General features: G+C 34.9%; 1 protein-coding gene and 1 long non-coding RNA gene across 5 annotated transcripts; both read right to left on the reverse strand.

Annotated features, from left to right (window-relative positions):
• Window positions 1–13188: 13188 nt before the first annotated feature.
• LOC148782970 (uncharacterized) lies at window positions 13189–15312 on the reverse strand. Its single transcript, XR_016052206.1, has 3 exons — window positions 13571–15312; window positions 13351–13478; window positions 13189–13264 (listed from the first exon to the last, which is right to left on the reverse strand). It is a non-coding gene; the product is annotated as an uncharacterized LOC148782970 (long non-coding RNA).
• Window positions 15313–17635: 2323 nt separating this feature from the next.
• Window positions 17636–24394, reverse strand: LOC18429341 (nucleosome assembly protein 1;3). 4 transcript variants are annotated; one of them, XM_006838627.4, is made up of 11 exons: window positions 24222–24394; window positions 23987–24082; window positions 20125–20217; window positions 19843–19924; window positions 19675–19736; window positions 19380–19564; window positions 19111–19288; window positions 18629–18672; window positions 18338–18551; window positions 18205–18225; window positions 17636–18120 (listed from the first exon to the last, which is right to left on the reverse strand). In XM_006838627.4, exons 1-11 carry the CDS (start codon window positions 24330–24332, stop codon window positions 18058–18060), a joined length of 1149 nt encoding a protein of 382 aa, XP_006838690.1. In that variant the 5' UTR covers window positions 24333–24394; the 3' UTR covers window positions 17636–18057. The 4 variants fall into 4 exon arrangements, with proteins under 4 accessions (XP_006838690.1, XP_020520078.1, XP_011621560.1 ...); XM_020664421.2 differs by having other exon boundaries at window positions 17951–18120; window positions 18304–18551; XM_020664419.2 differs by lacking the exon at window positions 18205–18225.
• Between the last annotated feature and the right edge of the window lie 313 nt (window positions 24395–24707).

The following is a 24707-nucleotide window of genomic DNA, read 5'->3' on the forward strand; positions in this document are numbered from 1 at the left end:
AAACTTTGTTCAAAATAATAGAAGCTTAAAAGTTATAGTTTTGTAAAAGGCATTTTGTCTTGATCTAAAGAGATAGGTGGGTTTTTAGTGACAATTGGACAAGAGAGTTGAGTTTATATAGAGACACCCGCCTTACCTTGATGTTTATGGACAAAGAAAAGATACGAAATATGCCTATGGAATGAAAGAGTGATGAGAAATATGCCCGAACATACATTGTTTGCAAGGGCACAAGCGTTTTAGTCTTAATAATTGAAATGGAACTCAAGACGTCAAATTGAAACACTTGCCCCTTAACCAATCCCCCCACCCCATTCCCCTCGAGTTTCACGTCTTTAGCACATAGGTTGGTCTTGGCTCGTGCACATATCCGGTTGTGCTTCTCACATTTTGGTCTCGGTCATGGGCTCGTTGACATTATTGACCTCATTCATGGGCTCGCCACATTTGTGACCTTGATCATATGCCATGGTTATGGGTGTGGTCCATGAGTCCATGACTGAGGCCACAGTTGTACCAAGCCCTTGTACTTCTTAAATATTATTGATCTTAAGAGACAGTAATAGGCAAAATCACCACCCATAGAGATCCTACCAAGGTAAGGTAAGTATTTGGTAAACAAAATAGAAGTCAAACCAGACAAAGGCTCTTAATTATATCTTCTAGTTTAAGATATATGTGACATCTATGAAAAAGTTTACATATAGTATGAGATTCCTAACCTTATTTATGAATGGGAGAGAAAAGATGTGTGTCCTAAATGGGTCATCGTATGGGAAAAGTAACTTTCTCTAGAAATAGAGGCAAAGGCTTCCTACACAGAGAAGCAAGGTCTACACATAGAGAGAAGTGGGCGTCCTAAAAAAAAATGTTGAGATGTTACATCTTGCCGGGTGAGATGTTAGTTTATTGTAGAGAAGTAGTTCCATGGAGATTGTGGGTGTATCCCTTTTTTAAGAGAAAGTCTTAGTTGCTCTCGTGGTTCTCTTATTGAACATCGGCAGGTGATGTTGGTCCTGACAGTAAGCTTAAAAAGGGTTGCCGAACAGGATTTTGTCGAGAGTGAGAGATTATATGTCCTTATCCCAAAATATGTGATGTAACTGTCATTGGTATAATAGATTTCAGTCAGTTGTGCTTATCGATGTAACCCCTTTAAGGTGAATCACGTAAATCATTGTATTATTGTGGTATTTATATTTTCATGTTTTATTTACATGCTTGTATTATGGTTTATACTTACGTATTTTGTTTATACTTGGTTAAGTACATAATCTTGGTGGGATCTACTATTGTTTATTCTTGTTTTCACATATAAGAGCGTTTTTTAAAACTAACACTAACATTATTGACCAACATTATTGGCCTCAGTGTTGGAATTTTAGTTTTCATTATGTTCTACTTGCTGTTTTGGTAGTTTTAAGTTAAGAATGTGTTTGTTTGGCCAAGGGGTGGCAACGGGTCGGGTTTTTAAAAAAATGAGAAAAAGTTGAAAAAAGAAGGTTCAAAATGTATTCATTTAGGTCGATTTAAGACGAGTGTGCTTGGCAAGGCAAGCACAAATATTTTTGCCGCTGCAAGGGGTTGGCGTTGAAAAGGAGCTTTTTTATACTTTCTCTTTATATATGGATTGGGTCATTTTCTTTTAGGAGAGGTGAATAAATATTTTAAAGGGACTTTCAAACCTTGTACATTATTACCGCAATTCAAGAAGTGTCGGAAAAATAAAAGGGATTGTATAGACCATTTACCTTTGATACAAGGTGATTACAATTACTTACAACCATCTAATGTAAAATTTGGTAGCTTGGATGAGTCACAAAGTTCGAAAAATTTTCTTTTGAAATTTGAACTTGGTCAATAGAATAATTGCAAACCCAATTTCACGTCCAAAAGATAAGATTAATGTGACCACCATGTACCAATGGTAAATGGTCTTAAAGGCCAACCAACGGTTTGCTACGCTTGTTCGTTTGTACACTCCCCTCACTTCAATACTCGCTTTGCTACCATTAGTATACAAGGGGCTCTAACCTAGAAGAGGGTCCCAGTGCAGAAGTAGAAAATTCAAGTAACAAAGCACAAGCTCAAGCCAGATAGATTGTCAAGTAATTCCCAATCAATCTCACTAGCACAGCGGATTGCTCTTTCTTTAGTTAGGACCGCTTCATTTAAAGGGAACTTCACTCCATGATTTTCAAGACCATATGAAATAATTTTAATATAGAAGTAAAGAGACTTTTTATATTTTGTACATAAAGGTCGAAATCATTTTCACTCATTAAATATCAAATTGGATGGTTTGAGGTGAGTCATAAAGTTCGAGAATTTTGTTTTTAAAACTTTGTATCTATTCAATAAGGCTTTTACAACCACTTATTTTGAAATTTAAGGGTCAAGAATGATTATTACCTCCATGTACAAAAGACAAACGATCGGTCTACCCGATCAGGTGTTAAGTCGGATCTAGATCCATTGTCACCCCTAGAAATAAATCAACATGAGGGTTGGATAACCCAAACTCGTGAAGATTGGTTAATGTTAAACCTAAATATGTCATGGGAAAGTCCTTTATGGATCAGGGGACGCACTCCCCCTGGGCATCTTATATCCATCTTGATGTGAAGTGGTAGTCCTCTAAAAAAAAGAATAAAAAGCAATGGCCACTAATTTTTTCGTTGAAAAAAAACATTGTTAACTTTCATAATTTATTTTTCCTTACATATAATCTCCACATCAGAAATTTTATAATTCTAAAAAAATTGAGTCTAAAATCTATCTAAAAAATGGATCATAAAGAGGGGATGCCTGTCTACATATGAGTCCTAAGCCTCATAGAAACCTCATCCATATGTCACGAGCTTGATATGGCTGTGGCCGCAGTTACCGGCGTGGCCCACGACTTTAGGCTTGTTAGGTATTGGTTGCAGTAGTTAAAAGCATGACGGTTAGTTATGGACATGCCATTTCATTTTTGAACTCGAAAACTAAAAAAGGAACATGTGTGACTATTGGATAACAAAAGTTCACAAATAGTTGTGAGTTGTGACTATTAATATTGAGAAGAAATGATTCCTCCATGAAATGTCACATTGAGCAGTCATGCTCCATTACTCAAAATGGAATATAAAAAGATCTAGACAAAGGATTTGAACTACATATTCATGCGTTATGCATTTCATGACACTTCCTCTATCCAATTTTCACAAAAGAAGAAAGGCAATTATCTAGTACTAAATGATTTTTTTTCTTCTTTTTTTGGAATGTTAACAGCTGGTGTGCTCGATGATTATTGTTGTTTGTGTATAATAGAACAAGGTAAGGTTTCTATGCTTCTCTTGCAATATAAAACTTATATACTTCCCTTATCCTACCGTCCATTTTGAATGGAGGGCTAAGATTGCCCCAATCACAATGTCATGTCTCTGCATTATTTTATTTTTCATATTTTTTTTATAAATTATTTTAATACCAAATTCTGTATATCCAATCCTCTAGTAAACTTGCACTAGCGAAAAATATAAAACAAATATTTTCAATAAAATAAAATGATCAAAATACCCTTGAAAGTTTTAAGGGGTATTTTGGTATTATATTTTACCAAAAAATTAGTTTTAATAATTTTTTATAGGTGCGCCCCAGTGAGAGGATGGTACGTACCAAATTTCATATTCATACAATTTGTATAAAAAAAATTAAAAATAAAATACTTTGAGACATCAGATCTAAGATCAAACGATGAGTAGCTCTCTTGATCGAAATTAGACTGCTTGATGGTAAGGGAAGCATAGATCTTCTAAGGAAGTATAGAAACCTTTTCCATAGAACAAATCAAATTCCAAAAATTAACACCCCAGCTGCCCATTTCTTTATATTGGAAAATACTGGGAGCTGTTATATGCAAGCAGGATATAAACAGGTTATCTGGTATAGTTTTACCATTTTTACTTGCAAAGAATAATGCTTAAAAAAATGTGCATTTGTTACTTGGTGACTTTCATTGAACAGTGTAGAGAGATACAATTTGTCAGTTATGGCGTTTCCATGTCAAAGACATAATTTACATATGGGTTTTAAAAAACGCTGAGTCGAACTGGACTTCCTCGAGTTCGACTCACATAAAACGGGAACCGCCTGTGTCTAGAGAGAACTGGACGGTTTTAAACAATAAATCGCTCGATGACGGCATCAATCAGAATCGCCCGTGTCTAGAGAGAATCGAGCGGTTTTAAGGCACAGACAAACACATACCCACGTGTGCATATGCACGCGCACATGTGACGTACAGACACATGCGCATGTACGCACACGCACGTGTGAGGTTGCCCCAATATTTCCATGCATATGCTGTAATGCATATACATAGGTAATTATATACCAAATTGGAGTACCTATTTTTCGATGTGGGATAATTCCCAAACATCATTAAATGAAATGGAAATGTAAATATGTTCTATTAATCAGCAAGTTATAACCACATGTGGTGAGGTGGTTATGTCTTGTGCTTCTTCAATTGATGACCCAAGGTCGAATCCCCTTTTGGGTGTTGTATGGTAGTTTTTGTTGTAGATATAGTAGTTTTTGTTATATATATTGTATAAATATTTTTGTAAATAATATAAAAGGCATAAAAGAATGAAACATAAAAAAGTTAGTTTTTCGTATGGCAGTTAATTTTTTTAGTTTTTCGTATGGCAGTTAATTTTTGTTGTATATAGTGGTATAATTATTTTTGTAAATAATATAAAAGGCATAAAAAAATAAAAAATAAAAAATAAAAAGTTTATTCTATTTGAAATCTCTATCTTTCTACTAACAATCTCTTTCACTAAATTTATTATAGAAACCTAAAAAAATATATTTTTGAAAAATTGAAATGTTATTTTCAAAATTTGTACGTATTTTATTAATTTTTACATTGATAACCAAATTTTTTATTTTATTTATTAATTTTTACATTATAAATAATGTAATGTACTATTTTTCTTACAGTTGTCAATAATACATTTTAAATTAGATAATATTATAAAGTATTTTTAATTTATTATTATTTGTCTAATAAAATAATTATAAAATGTAAACTAATAATTATAATTTCAGTATATAATATTATAATTAGTTAGGTTGTAATAATTTTGGATTATAGTTAGTTAGGCTGTAATAATTTGGGTTTTTTTAACGGATTAGGGTTTTTCGTCAAAACGAGATTTTAATGACCATTCTTTCATTGATTAGTCTACTCTTTATAATAGTCCATGTATAATTATATATTTATCCATGATAGTTCTCTGATTTTTTTTTTATGTGATGCAAATTTAATGATTAACATAAGTTTATACAGGAAAAGAGCATCTCATTCACAATTTGATGAAAGAAATGAAAGTTAATAATACAATACCCTCATTTCTTATTAGATTATTAAAAAATAACATTTATAATGAATTTTTAATCAATTTTTTGGATTTTTTTGAAGCTTTAATTCAACCGATTCAGTCGATTCCCGATCCGGATCGTCAATTCGCCGATCCAAATCAATTTTTGAGATGCCTGATCCGGGTCACCTATCCGCTTTTTAAACCATTGGTTGAAATGCTTGAAGCCTGGAAACCTAAGGAGTCCAATTTGAGCTTGACTGGTTGGCAGTGGACGTCAAGTAATACTACATCTCTCAAGTTCAATTCATACCATGAAACTACCAAATCCCCTAGTTATTTTGTTTTATTTCACGGACATTTGAATGGCCAAGTCCTCTTCTATCCATTTCCAATTCTATTTTTATTTTTCGGGAGGTATCATTTGAGAGTGATAGCTCTTTAAAGTAGATTTATTTTTTCACTTTCATTTCACTTAGGAAGAATTTCCAAATTGCTCTTATTGGGGGTTAAATACCCACCACCTAAAGGGCCAACCAAATGAAAAAACTATCCTACTTGTTCAAGATGGGTTAAATAACTAAAATGTTGCTGGTCGTTGAGGGTCCCAAACCTGAACAAGGGCCATGTCAGTATTTTTGAGATTTTTTCGAAGAGATTATTGAGTTGAATAAATTTATTTTTTTTTAGAAAAAAAAGAACAGCACTCTAAAGTTAATCACCCATTAATGATTTATAAGGATTTTTTATCCGTAAAATGATATTTTTCTTTTTTTTATAAAAGAAGATAAATTACTTCTTTCTTCTCTTTGTTTATCTATCTGGTCTTAGGGCTGGCTATAGGTCCGACAGCCCAGCTTAGCCCGGTCAGTCTAGCCCTAAAAAAGTAGGGCTAGGCCACAAACTGTGGCTCAAGGGCAGGGCTATGCCAGTGCTAGTCTAAGTTGGCGAGGCTATGCCTGGCCCTCTTATTTTCTTGTTTCTTCTTTTAATATTTTTTTCATTTGTTTTTGGCCCAGCCCTAGCCCTAAGCTGGCCCTCTGGGGGCAAGGGCCAAGGCTGGCCCAGGCTAGGCCTGTTGCCACCCTTATCTGGTGATTTTGTTATGTATTCCTCACGTCATATCTCTCGCCTCTCTCTAATCATCAGTTCTCGTTCTCTTCTCTAACCATCATTGTTAACCCTAAACCGGTTATTTGGAAGGTCACTCACCTGTCTCGACTCAAAGGCCTAAGAAGTCCAGAGGCAAAATCTCAAGGCTCCTTGCAAAATTTTAAGTAGATTAGCGATTTCCTTGTTTAAAGCTACCGTTTTCACATGATCGTTTAGAGTCAGATTGGGTGACTCAAGCTTAGGACCATGGTGAGTCCCAGTCTATCAAACCCTAGATCTTCTATAGTTCTATTCCTTTGTGTCTTTTGTTTTTGCCAAGAGATATTATTCTCCCAAGGGAATATACTAATCATTTAGTCCATAAAACCTGACCTAGGATTAATTTTTAGGCCCCCAAATTTTGGAGATATAACCTCTTTAGCACATAGATTAATCTCAGTAAAAAATATTTTCTAATTACACCTTTTAAACGTTCGAAAAATTTGTCTCAAGATTGAATAGAAGATGTCCAAATTTTTAGAGGGTAAAATCGAAGTGTTAAAAAACTCAAATTTCAATTTTTTTCTTCTGAGAATAATCATCTAGTGATTGTTATGTGGTTTCCAAAATTTGAGATTGAAAAAATCCTCCCCGTGTAGGTCATCTACTCGAGGGAATAAAAGCAAACCGTGCTCCTGAGGGAACATAGTTTAAGTGGTTGGGTTTTCGTCTTTTATGGGGAGGCGAAAGTATTTTTGGATTCGGCCCCACCTTGATTTTTAAAGGATTAAAGACCCAAAACACGCCACAAATCAGTGTAAATCCATTTCCATCTGAGTCATGAAGTTAGAGCTCAAAACACCGTGGATCTCATGATCTTTGAAAAACGAAAATGAACATTTCAAAAAGCACAAAATAAACCAGTTGATTGTTACAGGAGTCTAGATGATGGTTGTGGACTCACTGCAACAAGCGCCAGACAAGGATAGGAGTCTAGATGATGGTTGTGGACTCACTGCAACAAGCCCCAGACAAGGATGTGCCTGAACCCTACCATTGTGTTTTCCATGGATTTGGTGTGGAAATGGATTTACAACAATTTAGAATATTGAACTCAATGCGTTAAGAAGTAACTGGCAACCGCCGAGCATGAGGTGCATTCCAATTTCCAGCCTCTTAATGCACACAATTTCCCAACCAAATCAGGCTCAGGCACATTGTTAGCATGGATTTTGGTAGCAGTAAACGTGAGAGAGATCCATGAAAAGAATTTATCATGTACCCAAAAAAAGATAAACCAAAACCATCATATCTATAGAATCAATTAAGATGAGAAGTGTCTCAAATCTACCATATTAAAAAATTTAGATTACCGCAAAGTAGTAAGACCTCAAAAAATGAATTTGACATCGTAAGGGCTTAAATCCTTCTCCACATCCTCAAGAATGATCACCTTGGTGGGCTTCGCCAAAAGATCAGTAAACTCGTGGAATGGAGATCTTGTGGAACGAGTATCCATCCAGAAATCCAAAACCGTAGGTTTTCAATAAGCAATCAAATGTGGCCTGCAAAAACATATTATGGATCAGCCTTGATACATCAACCGTAAAGTTCCTACCAGGTAGTAACTTCAGTTCAACATGCGACATCCTTGTGTGTGTGTGCATGTGTTTGTTTACAAAACCAGCCGGGGGAGGAGAGAGGTGAAATTCACACATAAATTCAATTCAGATGGGAAAGATACAAGACATTGGCTATCACCAGAAAGAAGCTCAATTTTGTTTTGCCTGTTTATTACAGCAGAGCGCCCAATAACTGACGATAAAACCACAAAAACAGTATTCCATTCACATATACCCCTACATCTATTGGCACGTGTGAAGAAAGTCACATTGTGGAGTGCATTCTAGTCATTATATTTCACAAGTGTAGTTTATCAATAAAACTGACCCAGAAAAATAGTACTGTATTATTATATGTGCAGGACTTCAAAGAATCAGCATTAAATTTAGTATAAATCTCTGGAAAGGTTATCACATGGGTGTAGGACTTACTTTTTAGAGATCTATGCTAAATTTAATGGTGATCTTTTGAGGTCCTGCATATATAGGTATGAGAGGGTCTCACAAGGTCTTATTATATACTCATTAATCTTCTTCTCATGGCGAGCAAGTAACACTCTACTCGTAAGGATCATGCAATATTCCTCCCATTCATATATTAAGAGCAAACAGAAAGGCTTAAACTAATAATCCTAACCAGCAATCAGATTGAAAACTCCACAAGTTATAAATTTCTTCCTATAATTCTATGTTTTGATTTAATTTCAAAAGGAAAAGGTTTCTATACTTCCCCTATAGTATAGGATATCGATGTTTCTCCTACCATCTAGCTGTCCAATTTGATCAATCATTTGATCTTAGATCCGACATCTCAAAGTATTTTATTTTTAGTTTTTTTTATAAAAATTGGATGAATATGAAATTTGGTAGGTGTCATCGTCTCATTGGGGTGCACCTATAAAAAAATTAAAAATAATTTTTCAATAAAATATAATGACCAAATACCCCTTGAAATTTTCAGGGGTATTTTAGTCATTTTATTTTATTGAAAATATGCTTTTTATATTTTTTGATAGTGCGAGTTTAATAGAGGATTGGATGTACAAAATTTAGTGTCAAAATAGTTTAAACAAAAAATTAAAAATAAAATAGTGTAGAGATATGACATTATGATTGGGGTAGTCTTAGCCCTCCATTCAGAATGGACGGTTGGATGAGGGGAAGTATAGAAGTTTTATGCTATAAGCGAAGCATAAAAAGCTTGCCCATTTCAAAATACCCATAGAAATACATGTGATTTTGAATTGGAATAGTAGAAAAAGGAGTAAAATGTTAAATAGTTAAAATGTAAGATGCATTTTGATAAAAAAAAATCCTTATTTTTAATCGATGAACAGTAAGATACAATATGGGTGACTGCTATGGACCGTTTCTCAATGTCCCAATGGAGATGTTCATCCGCACCATTCATTATTATAAATAACGGTCAATGGAACGTGCAGTCACTGTTAAGTCTCTTCTCGGAGATCACTTCTTTCATTATATTGAAGAATGATGTGGAGAATATTATACTTAGAGCTCTCAGGTCCTGAACATATCAAAATACAAAAACCCTAAACATAAACAATTAAATTTACTGCCTTTTCGAAAACTAATTGAAGCAGGCTTGAATAGCCACTTTTAAATTGCCAAAAGGTCTTTTTTTAGCCTAACCCCAAATTTTTTTTGAGTCGAATGCCTCTTGATTTCGCAAGAGAACAAGAACGGTGAATACGAAATCCTTAAAAGAAATTCGATTTGGAGCTAAAAAATATGTTTTTGAGGCAAATAGAAAAGGGAAAAGTTTATATAAAGCTGAGGCCCTAAACCATCAAATTGGAGCCTATCTAAAAAATTTAGGAGAAGTTATTTTGATGCCCAAATATCCTTAAATTGATCATCTTGACATAAAGATGCATGAACATGAGAAAAAAATAGATTTTAAGTTTTGAAAATAGTGTATTTTGTAACGCATTTTTTGTCCGTCAATTTTCAAGATTTTCAAGTTTTCATAGACATGTTGATCTACATTATATTTGAAGCTTTAAACTTTATAGATAAAGATGAAAATATATTTTAAAGCTATTAGAAAGATTTCCAATGTTGAAACAATATTTCTTAACTCTATTTGAAGGTAGGTTCTAATTTGATTATTTAGAGCCTAGGCTCTATACAAACCGCACCCAATAAAAAATTGTCTAGGGTATCAAGGGCCAAAAGGCCTCCAAACACTATTTACCTCCTTTTCAATGGGAAAATTAACATTTTTGGCCCTTGCCAAAAGGGCGGTTAGCCGGGCGACTAGTCACCCACCCAGGGTCGCCATCCTGCTCTTGGCTGCATGGGCCCAATGGGGTGCGGTAAGGCCTCCCAGCTACCGGCAGCCAACTTTTCGAACACAGACCTTTGGTACAAAAAAAAGTTCACAATCACTTTTATATAAAAATCAATGTGAAATTGGGCTGGTGTAGGAGTGCTGTTTGCTAAACTAAAAATTCGAGAAGTTAGACTCGATTGACACATCTTCAGCCATCCAATTTCATATCCAAAGGCAAGCTGCCCACAGTACACAATCTTATAGTACAAAATTTCCTCTACTTATTGGATGAGGTTTATATGAGGTGAACTTCGTATACATAAAAATAAGGTGGACCTCTAAATTCTATTTTTATTCGTAGTAATGAAATTTAAAATTTAAAATGGTACATATCAAGCAGATCTATAATTTTTTAAAAATAGACAGTCTAGATAACTTGTAACAAGATGCATTATTTCTAGGCTTTTTTTTGTTTTTTGATAAGAATACTAACTATTAAATGAATATGAAATTACATTTAATACATAAACAATCAACAAATCTAAGATGCACCCCTCTTCGCCATTTCAACCGCAACTTCATTCGCATATCTATAAACATGATTAAAACTCACCTATCATTGAGACACAATATCTACAATCTGCAACCATAAAGATATGAGACGCCACAATGATCTAGATTGCTTATTGTATCAATTATTAAGCAAATCACCTTCTATTACCAAGAAATAATATTTCTAGGACTTGAAGTTCTTTTCTTCTTTATATTCATACATCTTCATAAATCTTATGGTCGAGATGACCAATTGAAGGGTTTTACAATGTAATACCATTTTCTAGAGTTTTTAAGGTATACCTTGCTTTAATAATATAAGACCTTGTATAAACTTCCTCATTTATTTTATATTTTATAGTTTTCTTTGAAGACCGCATATGGGTTGTGATCTAGTATGGTAGTAAGTGCACCTTAAAAATCATCCCTTACGGGGTTATTTCAACATCGAAAGACCCTAGAATTCATCATCTCAAGCTCAAAATGTATGCATACAAGAATAAATGGATATCACGTCCTAAAAAGTGTACCTTATAACACATTGCCGGGACCATCCATTTCCAAATGTTTTAAATATTTGTAGATATGATCGATCATAAAATTGTTGTAGTTTAAAATTTCATAATTAAGAATCATAAAATTGTTGAAGTTTAAAATTTCATAATTAAGAATAAGTAAATTTTTAGGCCATTGTAAAGGTTTTTGGCACTGAAACTGCATCTCTTAGCAAGATTTAAAAGGACACCTCATTTTCATGATTAAAAGTTCTCACCTTATACAAAGTACAAACACCACTCTAATTTTTCTATGGAAAATATTTATATAAAGTTGCAACCTTATTTGAAAATATAAAGTTGCCATCGATTTTATTTGAAAGGAGTACTGATACTACCTTAAAAGATCTGTCAAATTTATATCGTCCAAATAATTTGGATAGTAGTATAAAATATCACAACCTTATTTCTACAAATAAAGTTACGACCTTATACAGACCGCAGTTTTTTTAATTCCACAGTTTTACACAATGGTTTAAACAACGGATCGGTGACCCGGATCAAGCACCCAAAAAACCGATCCAGATCGGCGAATCGACGATCCGGATAGGGAATCGGGTGAATCGGTCAGAATAAAGCTTCAAAAAAATTCGAAAAAATTATTAAAATTCATTATAAATATTGTTTTTTAGGAATTCAATAAGAAATGAGGGTACTCCATTAAGAATTTTCATGTTTTTGCATGAATATGCGAATATTGATATGGTCTTTCCCTGCATGAACTACTATTCAGCATTTAATTTACATCACACAAAAGGATAAACATAGAATTATCATGGAATAAGTATATCAACATACATGGACTACAATAAAACATAATATTAGTAACATACGATCTAAAAATGAAATGATAGACGACGTTGTTGTTCTTCTTGGTCACGCTGGTGCCATTGATTGAATTCGTTTGACAATTCATTGATTCGATCTAAAAACGAATCATCGATAATAGCAGGCGTCTGACTATTCCCAAATCCCTGAGTGTTAGTGTTTTGTTGTGTTTCCAATCCAAAATCCCCTAAGCTTGTCCATCCTTCATGCTCACCTGCACTGTCATGCTCATCCCTACACTGTTGTTGTTGGGACTCGATATGTGAATAACATGGCTGGGATAGGGTGGCCTCAGAATCATCATCTCTCTCATTTTCTCTTAGACCCCCTTCCCACTCTCCCTCATCAGGTGCAATATCACCGACATCTCAGACGAATTGTGGATACGTTGGCTGGCCACTTCCTCTTTCATGCTGCTCATCACTTCTTCAATATCTTCATCACCGATAGCCTAAAGGAACGCTCTCTTGTGCAACATTGGCTCCTCCTCTTCTACTACCCATTGGTCTGCTGTGTCTGTGACAAATATTGTGTCTAAGTCTATCGGCCCATAGTCTTCAAGCTTCCTTCTTATTTGTCGCTCTCGAAGGTTTAAATTATAATGAACGTAGACTAGTTTATGAAGTTTCTCAGAAGCGAGTCAATTCCTCCTAGTAGTGTGCAACCATTGGAACGTACTCCAGTTGCGCTCACAGCCAGTAGCAGAACATGTCTGGGAGAGCACCTTGATTGCTATCCTCTTTAGGTGGGGTGCATTAGTACCATATATCTCCCACCATTCAGCTGGATTAAAATGCAAAAAGCATTGTAAGGGCAAGAACAATTCATAAGATTAAATATATGAATGAACAAAATATTAGCGAGGGGATAACCTGGATTCATCATAGTTTAAGAATTCTTGGCAAGTCTAGTTCCGAAGGATCCTATAGCATCCCTATACATAGCAAGCTAAAACAAATATATTACGTTTTAGTGCATTATTCCTCACAAATATAACAACTCAATGAAGTTCTTACCCAAACATTAAGTAATACCTCTTGTATTGCTGCTACTTGATTTCGATGGCTTCTCTCCAACCTTGCAATAATGTATCTGACCCCTTCCATAATCTTGTGGGGTTGTTCAGGTGTCAAATAGAGAAATTTTGGGTTGAAGTAGTAACCTACAAAATATATAGGTAGAAAAATGTCATTTATAATTTCATAAAAAAATGATTTAAAATGAAACATTGTAATGATATAAATATATATTTACCAGCATAATGAATTGGACGTCCAAATTTGGTGTTCCACCTCCTTTCTATAATCTCGATCACTTTTGCTAGCAAAATTACACTTCTCCCCAATAGCTGATTTCGCCCTCTCAATACCTTCATAAATGATACCCATGGTAGCTTTCTTGTCAACCATTCTTAACACCGTGACCAAAGGGGCAGTGGCCTCTACAACAGTGGAACATCGAGACCAGAACCGCCTATTTGAGACTATGTTGTCCACTTTTATACTAATACTGGACTTCGAGAGGCGGTCATTTAACCACTCTTCACAGGTAAACAATCTCTTTAATGCACCTTCAGATTCTCGAATGGAGTCCACAGCTAAGTAATCGGTCGCAAAGCGGGTTATGACAGGCCTGATTATCTCTTTTTTCTTAGAGTGTTCTCTAAACAGAAATAAAATTTTAGAGTGGTTGTATATAAATCTCGATACCAACCTTGTTTCCTCTAAAGTCTCCTTCACAATTTTGATCTCACCGATCTCTTCTAACATAAGATTGATGCTGTGTGCAGCACACGGGGTCCATACTAGATGCTTCCTCTTATCCATCAACTTGCTGCCCGCGGAAACACATGCACGCGCATTGTCCGTAATAAACTGGACTACATGCTTATCTCTCACCTCCTCCACTATCTGATCATGTAGTCGTACGTAGAAGTTTGCATCATTCTTCGTCCCTGATACGTTTTTGCTAGACAAAAAAGCTGTACTTTTTGGGGAATAGGCCATGAAGTTTAAAAACTCCTTTTTGCTAACTTTATTTAACCAACCATCGCTCATGAGAATAATGCATGTCCTTGGCCAACTCTGTTTATATTCTTCAATCCACTTTTTAACTTCCTCCAGCTCTTCATCTAATATTGGCCCACTGAGCTCATATGCCGTCGGGGGTTTTACCCTGGGCACGACTCTCTAGATTGCACTGACTATAGGTGGAAAATATGGGCTATTGGCTGCATCAAAGGGAATCCCTTTATCGTAGAACCATTTACCAACATATCTCCCCAACATGTTTCTTATACCTGTAACCATGCCTTTTAGGGTCATCTGTTGTGACTTAGGCTTTGAGAGAAATGGGTCTTTACGACCATGACCTGCAATACTGACACTCCTAAGTAACCTAGAAACAATTTCTTCAACATCTGATTCTCCTTGATACATGTTGCCACCAACCGCTCCATACATATTTGAGCTGGGCCTGCCATACATGCTTGAGCTGGGCCCGCCATGCATATTTGAGCTAAGCCCACCATGCATGTCTGAGCTAGACCCATCGGGCATTCTAAACCCACGTTCCCTCTGATATTGTTCATGTAAACTCAATCTTGTGGCCATATCCAGCTCATTATTATATTGCTCTTCTAGGTCATTATTATATTGCTCTTCTGTATCATTTCTGCTTGATGGCGTATATAAACTAGCTATCTCCTCATTCATCCTATGTTTGGCAATTTTTTTACCTTTGTTAGCATTAAGAATTGCCGCCATCTGTTTTTTTACATTACTAGGGACACTAGTGCATGCAGAAACTTCTCTCTTAACCCCTGCCAAGTGTTGTTTGAACCTATGTACCCCACTACTTATCACTCTTTGACAGTAATTACAAATAATTTTGTCTTTTTTGTTGGGATCAAGTCTGACCCCATGTTGCCATGCAGGGTCTTCTGCAGATCTTGACATGATTCAACTGTTTTAAGATGTAAAAAGTATAAAATTAACCTGACAGTTCAAAAAGAAAAATAATCACCATGTGTAGTGATAATATGTTGCGGTAGTTCATGTAGTCATATTTGTTGTTATTTGTTATTGCAAAATACCTCTATTGACAATAATATTTTCGTACATATCAATTACAAACATTCAGGATAATATAATACAAAATGCAAGCTCCAAACATGGCTACAACTTAATTATCAAGAACATACATTTTTTGCATTAAAAAATTAATAATAAAAACAATTCTTCACAAAGCCAGCTAACATCAGTCATTCCAACTAAAAAATGCATGAACAACATATAAAAAAAATACAGTTTTGCATTAAAAATATAATAACATGCATTTTTTTGCATAAATAATCTATCAACATACAATTTTTTCAACAAAAACTTTAACAATAAAAATTTAAAATATGGTTTAATACCTCATGATAATTCAAACCTTGTCACGATTTTCACAAAAAAATTTAACAAATTTTCAAAAAATTCGATCATGGATTAAAAAAAATAAATCGCAAATTTTCAAAAAATTCGATCATGGATTACAAAAAAAAATTCGATCATGGATTAAAAAAAAAAAATCACAAATTTTCAAAAAATTCGATCATGGATTACAAAAAAAAATTCGTTCATGGATTTAAAAAAAAAATTCCAAATTTTCAAAAAATTCGATCATGGATTACAAAAAAAAATTCGATCATGAATTAAAAAAAAAAATCACAAATTTTCAAAAAATTCAATCATGGATTACAAAAAATTCGATCATGGATTACAAAAAAAAAAAACATAAAAAAACAAAAAATTCGATCGTAGATTACAAAAAAAGAAAAAAACAATTCGATCATGGATTACAAAAAATTCTATCATGGGTTACAAAAAAAAAAAAAAAAAAAAAAAATTTGATCATGGATTACAAGAAAAAAAAACAAACATTTCGATCGTGGATTACAAAAAATTCGATCATGGATTACAAAAAATTATATCATGGGTTAAAAAAAAAAAAAAAAACAAAAAATTCGATTATGGATTACAAAAAAAAAAAAAAAACCAATTTGATCATGGATTACAAAAAAATCGATCGAGTATTCCAAAAAATTCGATCATGGATTGCCAAAAAAAAAAAAAAAATTCTATTATTTATAGAGCCATCTTACATAAGCCATTTTAACTCAAACATCCACCTCTAAGTGAATAAATTACATCCAATTGAGTACATTTTCTGATAAACAACAATATAAAGAATCAAAACCCTAAATTTTGAACACATTATTTTTAATATATCATAAAAAAAAAAATCAAAAGGCGAAAAAAAAAAAAAAAAAACAACGAAAATTTGGTTCCGCAGACATCTCTGTGTTCATCTCAAATTTCATGTTGTAATTGACCAAATTACATAAAATTGAATATGTTAAATCATAATAGACACAATAAAGATTAAAAACCCTACAAATTGAACTCATTATCTTCAAAATATGCAGTGAAATTAATCATATGGCAAAAAAAAAAAAATACCAAAACTTCTTACCTGGTTTTGTGAACCGGAGGCCAAAAACTCTGTTTTTCTCAACGATTATCACAAATTAGTAACAAAAGGTTTTGATGAACAACTTTAGGATCAACATGCCTACAAATTTTGAAAGATTCATACCTTATTTGGCATGAAACACAATGAAAGGCGAAAACCCTAAAAATGCAAGTTTCGTGATCCAAAAAACACCAAATTTCTCAATCATTTAATTTGTGTAAAGCTGAATAAAACTATTTAAAACAAGCAAATTAGATCACATGCCAAAAGAAGCAAACAAAAATGATCAAAAAATGACAAATTTCAAAAAATCCCGTAAAAAATACTGTACAACCCGTGTTCTTCACGGGACTCGCCGATTCAGTACAATGAATCGATGAGTCACTGTTCAGAAGAGTCCGATTCTCTCTAAAACTGGACAATTCCCGATTTTTCTAACGGTTCGATCCCTCCAAGACAATTCCCGAGTCGAACAATACGAATCCAATTCGAGTCGGCATTTTTTTAAACACTGGTTTTACATATGACATATGACAAAGATGGTCACATTATTCCACATCTACATATTTTTTTCCCTTTAACAGAGGTTATTGTGCGAAACCTCATGCTAGGAGTAACAAGTCCACAACAAAAGAATCCAAGAAGAACGAAGAAAGGGAAACTATAAAAGCGATTAAAAAGATGGAAACAAATCAAAGGCGAATCATCGCAAGCAATATAATTGAAGTAATATAGAGGTTATACGAATCATAAAGTTGATATGAATTTGCAGGCTATGATATTGGTCGGAGTCCTAAGGAATTGATGAATGAACGATGCATACCATCTTTATATTTATGATAAGGGCATCACAAATACAATATGAAGTAAATATAGGGCCAGGCCATTGTCTAAAAAAATCAATGGAAACAAAGAAAAAATCATGAATATGAAACAAAAAGAAATTCAGATCGTCCCAAAACACAAGAAAGTACAAGAAACTCATCAATCCACCTCAGGCGGACAAAACCCATTGCCCCTATGGCAGTCTCCAAGATTACCATAGAGCTCTTCATCTCAACCGCAGCATTCGGGTACATATACCCAATTACCAGAGCAACCCCTTCTCGTTAACACTAGGAAAACAGAAAAGAAAACAAAACAGAAAGTAATTCCCAAAAACCTCAGGCTCAAAAAACCAAGAAATTTCGTCACTTCATCTCCTTAATTCTTCACGCCACATGCTACTGTTGCTTGCATTCAGCTGGTCGATCTCCCTGATCACCATTCTGCCTGGACCCGGCTTTCTGAACTCCAAAAAATAGAAACCTGATGTCAGTAAATTGCATTCTAGAAGGAGGGAAGAGAGAGAGAGAGAGTAAAAGCCTTACCTTCAACCGAACTACTCCTGACTGCAAGACCAACAAAAAACTAATCAAAAATACATTGACACATTTATAAAACTTATTTATACGAGAAACTGTGCGTGCCTGTTGAAAACTTGAAACAGCCCATCTATACCACCTTCTTGCTTTTCCCTTCCTCTTCTTCATCTTCGTCATCGTCATCCTCATCCTCCACATCATCATCTTCCTCATCCTCATCATCATCACCATCTTCGTCGTCATCATCATCATCTTCCTCATCTCCTGTCTCCCCTTCAAACTCCTCTCCATCAATAGCCTCCCCGGTAAACCATGAAACTGCATGTGGAATAATCTTGTCTCGAATCGTGGTCCTGCAAAAACAAAGCCTCACTCTTCATGTGCTAATTCACGAGTGGCACAACCCAAAAGTCACGATTAACAGACTTACCCAATATCATAATCCTGCTCCATCAGATTCTGCAGCTCCTCGGCCTGTTAAATGCCATACGCACAAACAAATATCACAAACCAGATTCATGAATCAAATGAACCTAGAAATACGTATGGAGAGAGAGAGAGAGAGAGAGAGAGAGAGAGATGCCAACGAGGTGTCCAGGTAACATCTCAAGGCAATCATTCTCTTCTCTCAACCACAGTTTAAAGTTCAATTAGCTTTATAAGAAGGCAAAGCACCTTACACCTGAATGGTAGATGGTCTGCAAAGGAACATTCGACATGCATTCCAATGACAGATGGCGCATAGTAATTATAGCTAGGTGAATGAACCAGAGACACTGCTAGGATTAATCTTCATTGTTTATTATCCAATGGATGCATGCCCCTTTGTTACCATGTAGCAAACACCATTGATGTATGGTCCAAAATCTGATCCAACATAAGAATCCAAAAAAAGAGCATCATGAAACTAACCGTGTCCTCATCAATATCGGCATCATCTTCTGGGACTTGAGGAGGTTTGAAGAAATTGAAGAAACTCTCACAAGGTTCAGTTTTGGTGATAGGCTTGGCATTCTTCACTCCCTTCTTAGGCTTCTTCTTAAGAACCTTCTGTGTGAGACACTTCCCAGGATACCACTCAATCTCAGTCCTACAACAAAAAACCAACATTAGTATCAGTGCATAAAATATGTAACAAACACCAGCATTGAGATGATCAAAGTTTGAAATATTCTACCGACCCTATAGCCTTTTCTAGAAGAGGCTCATCATCCTCTTCCACATGGTATGTTTTTGTCAAGACTGAGTTCTTGAAGAATGGATTTGTGTCAAAGAAGAATTCCAGCTTGAAACCCTTGGGATCTTCAATCTTGCACCACTTGATATCCTTCAAATACTTAAGTGCCCCTTCATCGCGCTCATAGATCTGAATTTGCAAAGAATAGGAAACAAAAAGTTTGGTCACCATTGACGAGGCCAAATCTCCCTCTAGTATGCATATTAAGCAACACCAATTTTGTGGTGATATTTTCTCACCTCTCCAGCAAGAACTTCATTGGTCTTCATTGCAGTGAGCCAAAAGTCGGGGACACCTTTCGCTGAAGAACATGAGTATGCAGGATTCAATATAACACTGTTTAAAAAAAAGAAGCAAAAATATAAAGATGGCTAATGTAGTCCATCCAGGACCAAATAAAAATTTACCATTATCATCAGCAGCAGTTTCTTCAGTAGTATCATTTTTCACACTATCAACTTCCACGACACCATTTACAATTTCAAAACGCTGAAATATTTGCAGAAGTTGAGGGTCATAAGAAATGGAACACATGCACACACACAATGGGGAAGGGGTTTAGGGGGGGGAGGAGAGGGAGATGGAGACGGAGACGGAGAGGGAGAGAGAGAGAGAGAGATCAAAGAAAAATGCACAGAGCTGATCATCTATAAAATTAACTGCTTCAAAAAGAAAATAATCTTTCGTACCTTTGTGTATAATGGTTCATATTGTTTCTGGTACTTGGCTTCAAGAGCTGCTCTTTCTTCAAAAAATTTAGCTTCCAACGCATCATATTCACTCTAAAAACATCAAACACAAATTTAACACTAAGGCAGCCTCCACTGCAAACACTAACATACCCATAAGGTTACATTTTTGGTAAACCATCAGAAACAGAAGTGGTCGACAGTCAACAAAATTTTGAGTAAACCTAAAGGAAGGTTCTGTATATATGCCTCTGTGTGTACCATGGTACATAATCTGCAACCTAATCATAAGTCAAAGCACGAAGAATTACAGGAAGCAATTTTGGGACCTAGAGGTTTGAATTGAAAAACTATAAAACAAGTGTTTACATGCTAAATGATGACATGAAACTAAAAATCTGTTCATGGCTACTCAAGAAACTAAGGAAAAAGGTCTATAGAACTCAGGAAAGAAAAAATGGTTTAAAAATGGAAGCAACAAACAGCTCATAACATGAGCTAAACAAACAGAACGTAGATTGAACAGAAGTAATTTAGATTGCCAATTTGTATATGTTGGATGGACAAAAACAACAACAGGAGAGAAAGTTGTAACTTTGGCTACGTCATGGTAGTGAATGTGACTGCATCATATCGGGAAAAGGTAACCAAGGAACCATGAGTCAGTCAAGTTGAGCAATGCAGAAAGAAAGCTTTTGGGAAAGTATACCATAAACCAGCGAGGCAGCGACTTATGAAATAGAATGTACACAATGGGGAGATCCAACATCTGATCCTATAATCGGCAGTTGAAATTATCTGTACACTAGGCGAATATTCCGTGTCCATCATTGGGACCAATGATATGATCTCCACTGCTTTCTTTGGGTGATAATCTACAATAATAAATATTTATAGATAAAATATTTCCATTAAATTCTTGTACTAAAAGGAAATTAGTTTTGATTTCATTCCTCTTAACAGAAGTATGAAATGATATATTTGTAATCATATTGTATTTTACTTTATTTCCTTTCAAATATTTTCAACATTTTTTTATTTTTCATATCATTGAAGCTGACAACTCTAATCAAATCGAGGGCTGGTTACAGCATGATTTGGACTAGACCAGCTATGTCAAGAATATCACCAATAGGTTTAATTTCCAACTCAAATGTAATTAAATCTCCGGAACAGTACAATTCAAGTGACAGATTAATCAAATCCTGACCCACAAGAATAAGTCTGTACAGGAGATTATGATTGTGTGAAAGCCGTATTTATGACTTCAATTATGGACCTCGTCCTAAGAAGCAACTAGACCATCTAAGTATTCCTAGATCCCTTCGATAAGGATTTCCGTTCTGAAACACCCGTGGCATCACTTAATGCAGATGAATAAACAAGACCTAAAAAGACTCATCCTAGTGCAAGCAAAGCCAATAAATAAAAACCATTCTACTTTATAGGAAATTGAACCAAATAGTAGGGAATATGTATTATTGTATAGCCCTAGGTCAATGCACAAAGCAATCATACTATGGAGCCATTGGAGTTCTTATAATAAAGAATCTCGATACTTGTGGTCCAATTTGCATTTCCATCCAATGGTTTCTAAAAAATAGTATGCCAAAATATAGGAACAAAACTGCATCAAGCTGAGGCAATGAAGTGATATAGAATTGGATCTTGCACAAATTATTGTCACAATCATACTGACTAAAATGATCAATACTACATGTGTCCTCCCGAGTAAGATTGCAAAATGCAAGCATATGGGTATCTCAGGGTAAAATAGATGAAATGCATCAAAAGGAATATGTTAAACAATTAAATTAAAATTTGACCAACCCCTGACAGTATATATCATTTTTATCTCACAATGGTGCTTATTTATTTTGTGACTGTGGTACTTTGAGAAATCCAGTGACAGCTTATGCCTGATACTTTTGCAACTAAATTTTCATTTTATAAAACCTATATTAGCAAACATTACCTTAATGTGGACATTGCGGGACGTTACGAGGAATCATAAGAATATACTTAACAAGACATATCATAGACATTTAATACCAGATGTGTCTGAGGATTTATAGGTTGTCTTTGACATTGAAAGCATGGTAGACCTCAAATGTAAGAATGGAGCTTCAGCATACAAAACAAGAGAGTGGAAAAAACCTTGTACATTGCGGGTTGTCAAAGCTAGCAACCTAAACCTAGAGAAAAGGTTAATTTGTAACACCTGAAGTCATAGAAAGCTTTTAATATTGAGTTTGGCAAGGGGTGTTCATTAATTCTTACATCAAAATGCAATATACCTAAAGATTGTCTGGTAGTCATTGGGGTAGGGTTTGGCAGCACCTTATGCCATTCAAGTAGAAATGCAAAACAATATTTTGAAGCAAAGTTTTGCAATCCATTCGAAAGAAACTCTGAACTCTTTTGCCTTTTCTATTGTATGACTTGCCCATTGCATTAGGGATTTTAAAGAGTGGCATCAGCAAAATGAGCACAAACCAACCAAGTTTCACCCTCAACTAGACATAAACTATGAATAACATGCATGAGTGCAGGGGGCAATGTGAGTTCCCAAATATAATTAAAGAAATAACAAAGAATATGGAAGAAAAATGAAACAGTTGTGGCATGGAATACTTGAAAAATTCCACAACTGCAACAATATGGTCATGCACGAGAACTACATGAGAACTCAAAAACTTTATTTTCTTGTAATAACTTTCTTGTGTTGAGGTAGTAGCTCTTATAATATACTTTCGTTTAAATATCTTTCTTTCACAAAATATCAAATAAAAAAATTCTTTCACAAATATTTGAATGATTTACAAATATTGAACTGAAATTTTACTCTAAATCATCCTACAGACCTTAAAACCGTTTCAAAAGTGCTCATGGGATATGGATAAGACCCACTTTAGTTTCCCATAAGGTTTTAGATTCTTGGAGGAAGCTTTGAAATGCTTTTCAGATATCAGTATCCTCATAATAAAGTCACTTTTCCTAAGATTTTTTGGAAGACCCAAACTGGGTTGATGCCACCCATTAGAAAGTAGAAACTTTTAATGATTATCAAAAGAAAATGTAAGAAATGAAGTTGATCTAATATATTAAAACTTAAAAACAAAGGTTTTTGAAAATCTAGGATGTGCCTCGGTATTAAGTAATCATGAAGCCACACAACATGTAAAATGGATATCCAGTTCCAACGCTATGAACTAGGATGTGCCCTGGTATTAAGCAATCATCAAGCCACACAACATGTAAAATGCATAACCAGTTCCAATGGTATGAAGCAAATTGCAGCTTCTATAATAGAGCACAACATCCGGTAAATCTGTCAAGTGGATTGCACTAAAGTTAATTTTCCTTTTTATGGATAAAGGCGAGCTGTCAATAAGAATAAGCTTTCTCAGTCATCCAAATGGACAACAAAACAAATTTATCATCCCTATGTTAAAACTCCGTTCTCTTGAACGTCTAAGATTCTAGTGGATCAAAACTTTCAATACAAAGGAGGATCAAAGAACAACTAAAGTGGAAAGAGAAATATAAAAGAGAAAAAAGGGGGATCAAGTATTTTAATACGAAGGTACAGATGAAAGAGTCCCCTGCTATTTAGCCTAAATATGTTATGTTGGACATAGAAACATCTTTTTTTGATTGATAAATAAACAAACATCCAGAGAGGACCATCCGCTTGCTTTATAAGTAAACTAAAAAGGCTTAGAGATCCTATAATAAAACAATCGAAGTTCCATGGATCCCAATAAAACCTTCAAACACATGTTATCCTCAAAGAATAAACCATTCATCCATACACCATCAGTCAATATAAAAATTCCGAATGAATACGTTAGGGTTTCACCTGTATTTCTTGAAGAACAGTAACCCTCTTCCTCACAACAGGAGATATAGACTCGAGCACGTCAGAGTGCTGCCCAGCCAAGCGTTGCAACTTGCTCTGATAAAAACATTGACAGAGACGGTGAACAAGAAAACCGCATCAGCAACGGGGAAAGAGCACAAAGGAGGCTTGAGAGAGAAAGGAAACAAACAAATGGCTTAGAGAGAGAAAGAAAGATGCAGAGTTGAAAAGGCACCTTTAAAGCAGTGACCAGACCAGCCCTATCCTCGGCAGAGAGAGCAGTAGAGAGATCAGACATGTTAAAGGCGGGCTGCTGCTTCTCATCCGATCCTCCTTGCTTGCTCATGGCTGCTACTTCCAAAACCCTAGCCACTCCACTGGAAAGAAATAGAGAGTAAGAGAAGGAGAAGGCCGATAAAAGAAGGGAGGAAATGAGAACACCTTTAAACCCTACACCCCAAATAAGTAGTTACGCGGGCTCACTCTCTAATTATTTAGTAAAAACGAAAGTACATACATAAGGTTGACACCGACCAAATATATATATATATATATATATATATATATATGGAAAAAGTTTATACAAGGTTGCAATTTTAAAATGTAAAATTACAGGTGCACTTCAAAAATCTATCGAAAAAGGTTGGTTTTAATGTTGAAAGACCCTCTAATTGATCATCTCGGCATCGAGATGTATGAATATATAAAAAATATATTTTGA

The sequence above is a fragment of the Amborella trichopoda genome, chromosome 3 (genome assembly GCF_054954075.1).
Source record: "Amborella trichopoda isolate Santa Cruz 75 chromosome 3, AtrichopodaSantaCruz75HAP2 v2.0, whole genome shotgun sequence".
Taxonomy (NCBI): domain Eukaryota; kingdom Viridiplantae; phylum Streptophyta; class Magnoliopsida; order Amborellales; family Amborellaceae; genus Amborella; species Amborella trichopoda.

Excerpts from the sequence above, each read along its gene's own strand:
- LOC18429341 (XM_006838627.4), bottom strand. The coding sequence starts at position 24,332 with ATGAGCAAGCAAGGAGGATCGGATGAGAAGCAGCAGCCCGCCTTTAAC. Across the intron at positions 19,925-20,124 it reads ATGAACCATTATACACAAAG|CGTTTTGAAATTGTAAATGG; the intron begins GTACGAAAGATT and ends CAAATATTTCAG. Across the intron at positions 19,565-19,674 it reads ATGAAGTTCTTGCTGGAGAG|ATCTATGAGCGCGATGAAGG; the intron begins GTGAGAAAATAT and ends TTGCAAATTCAG.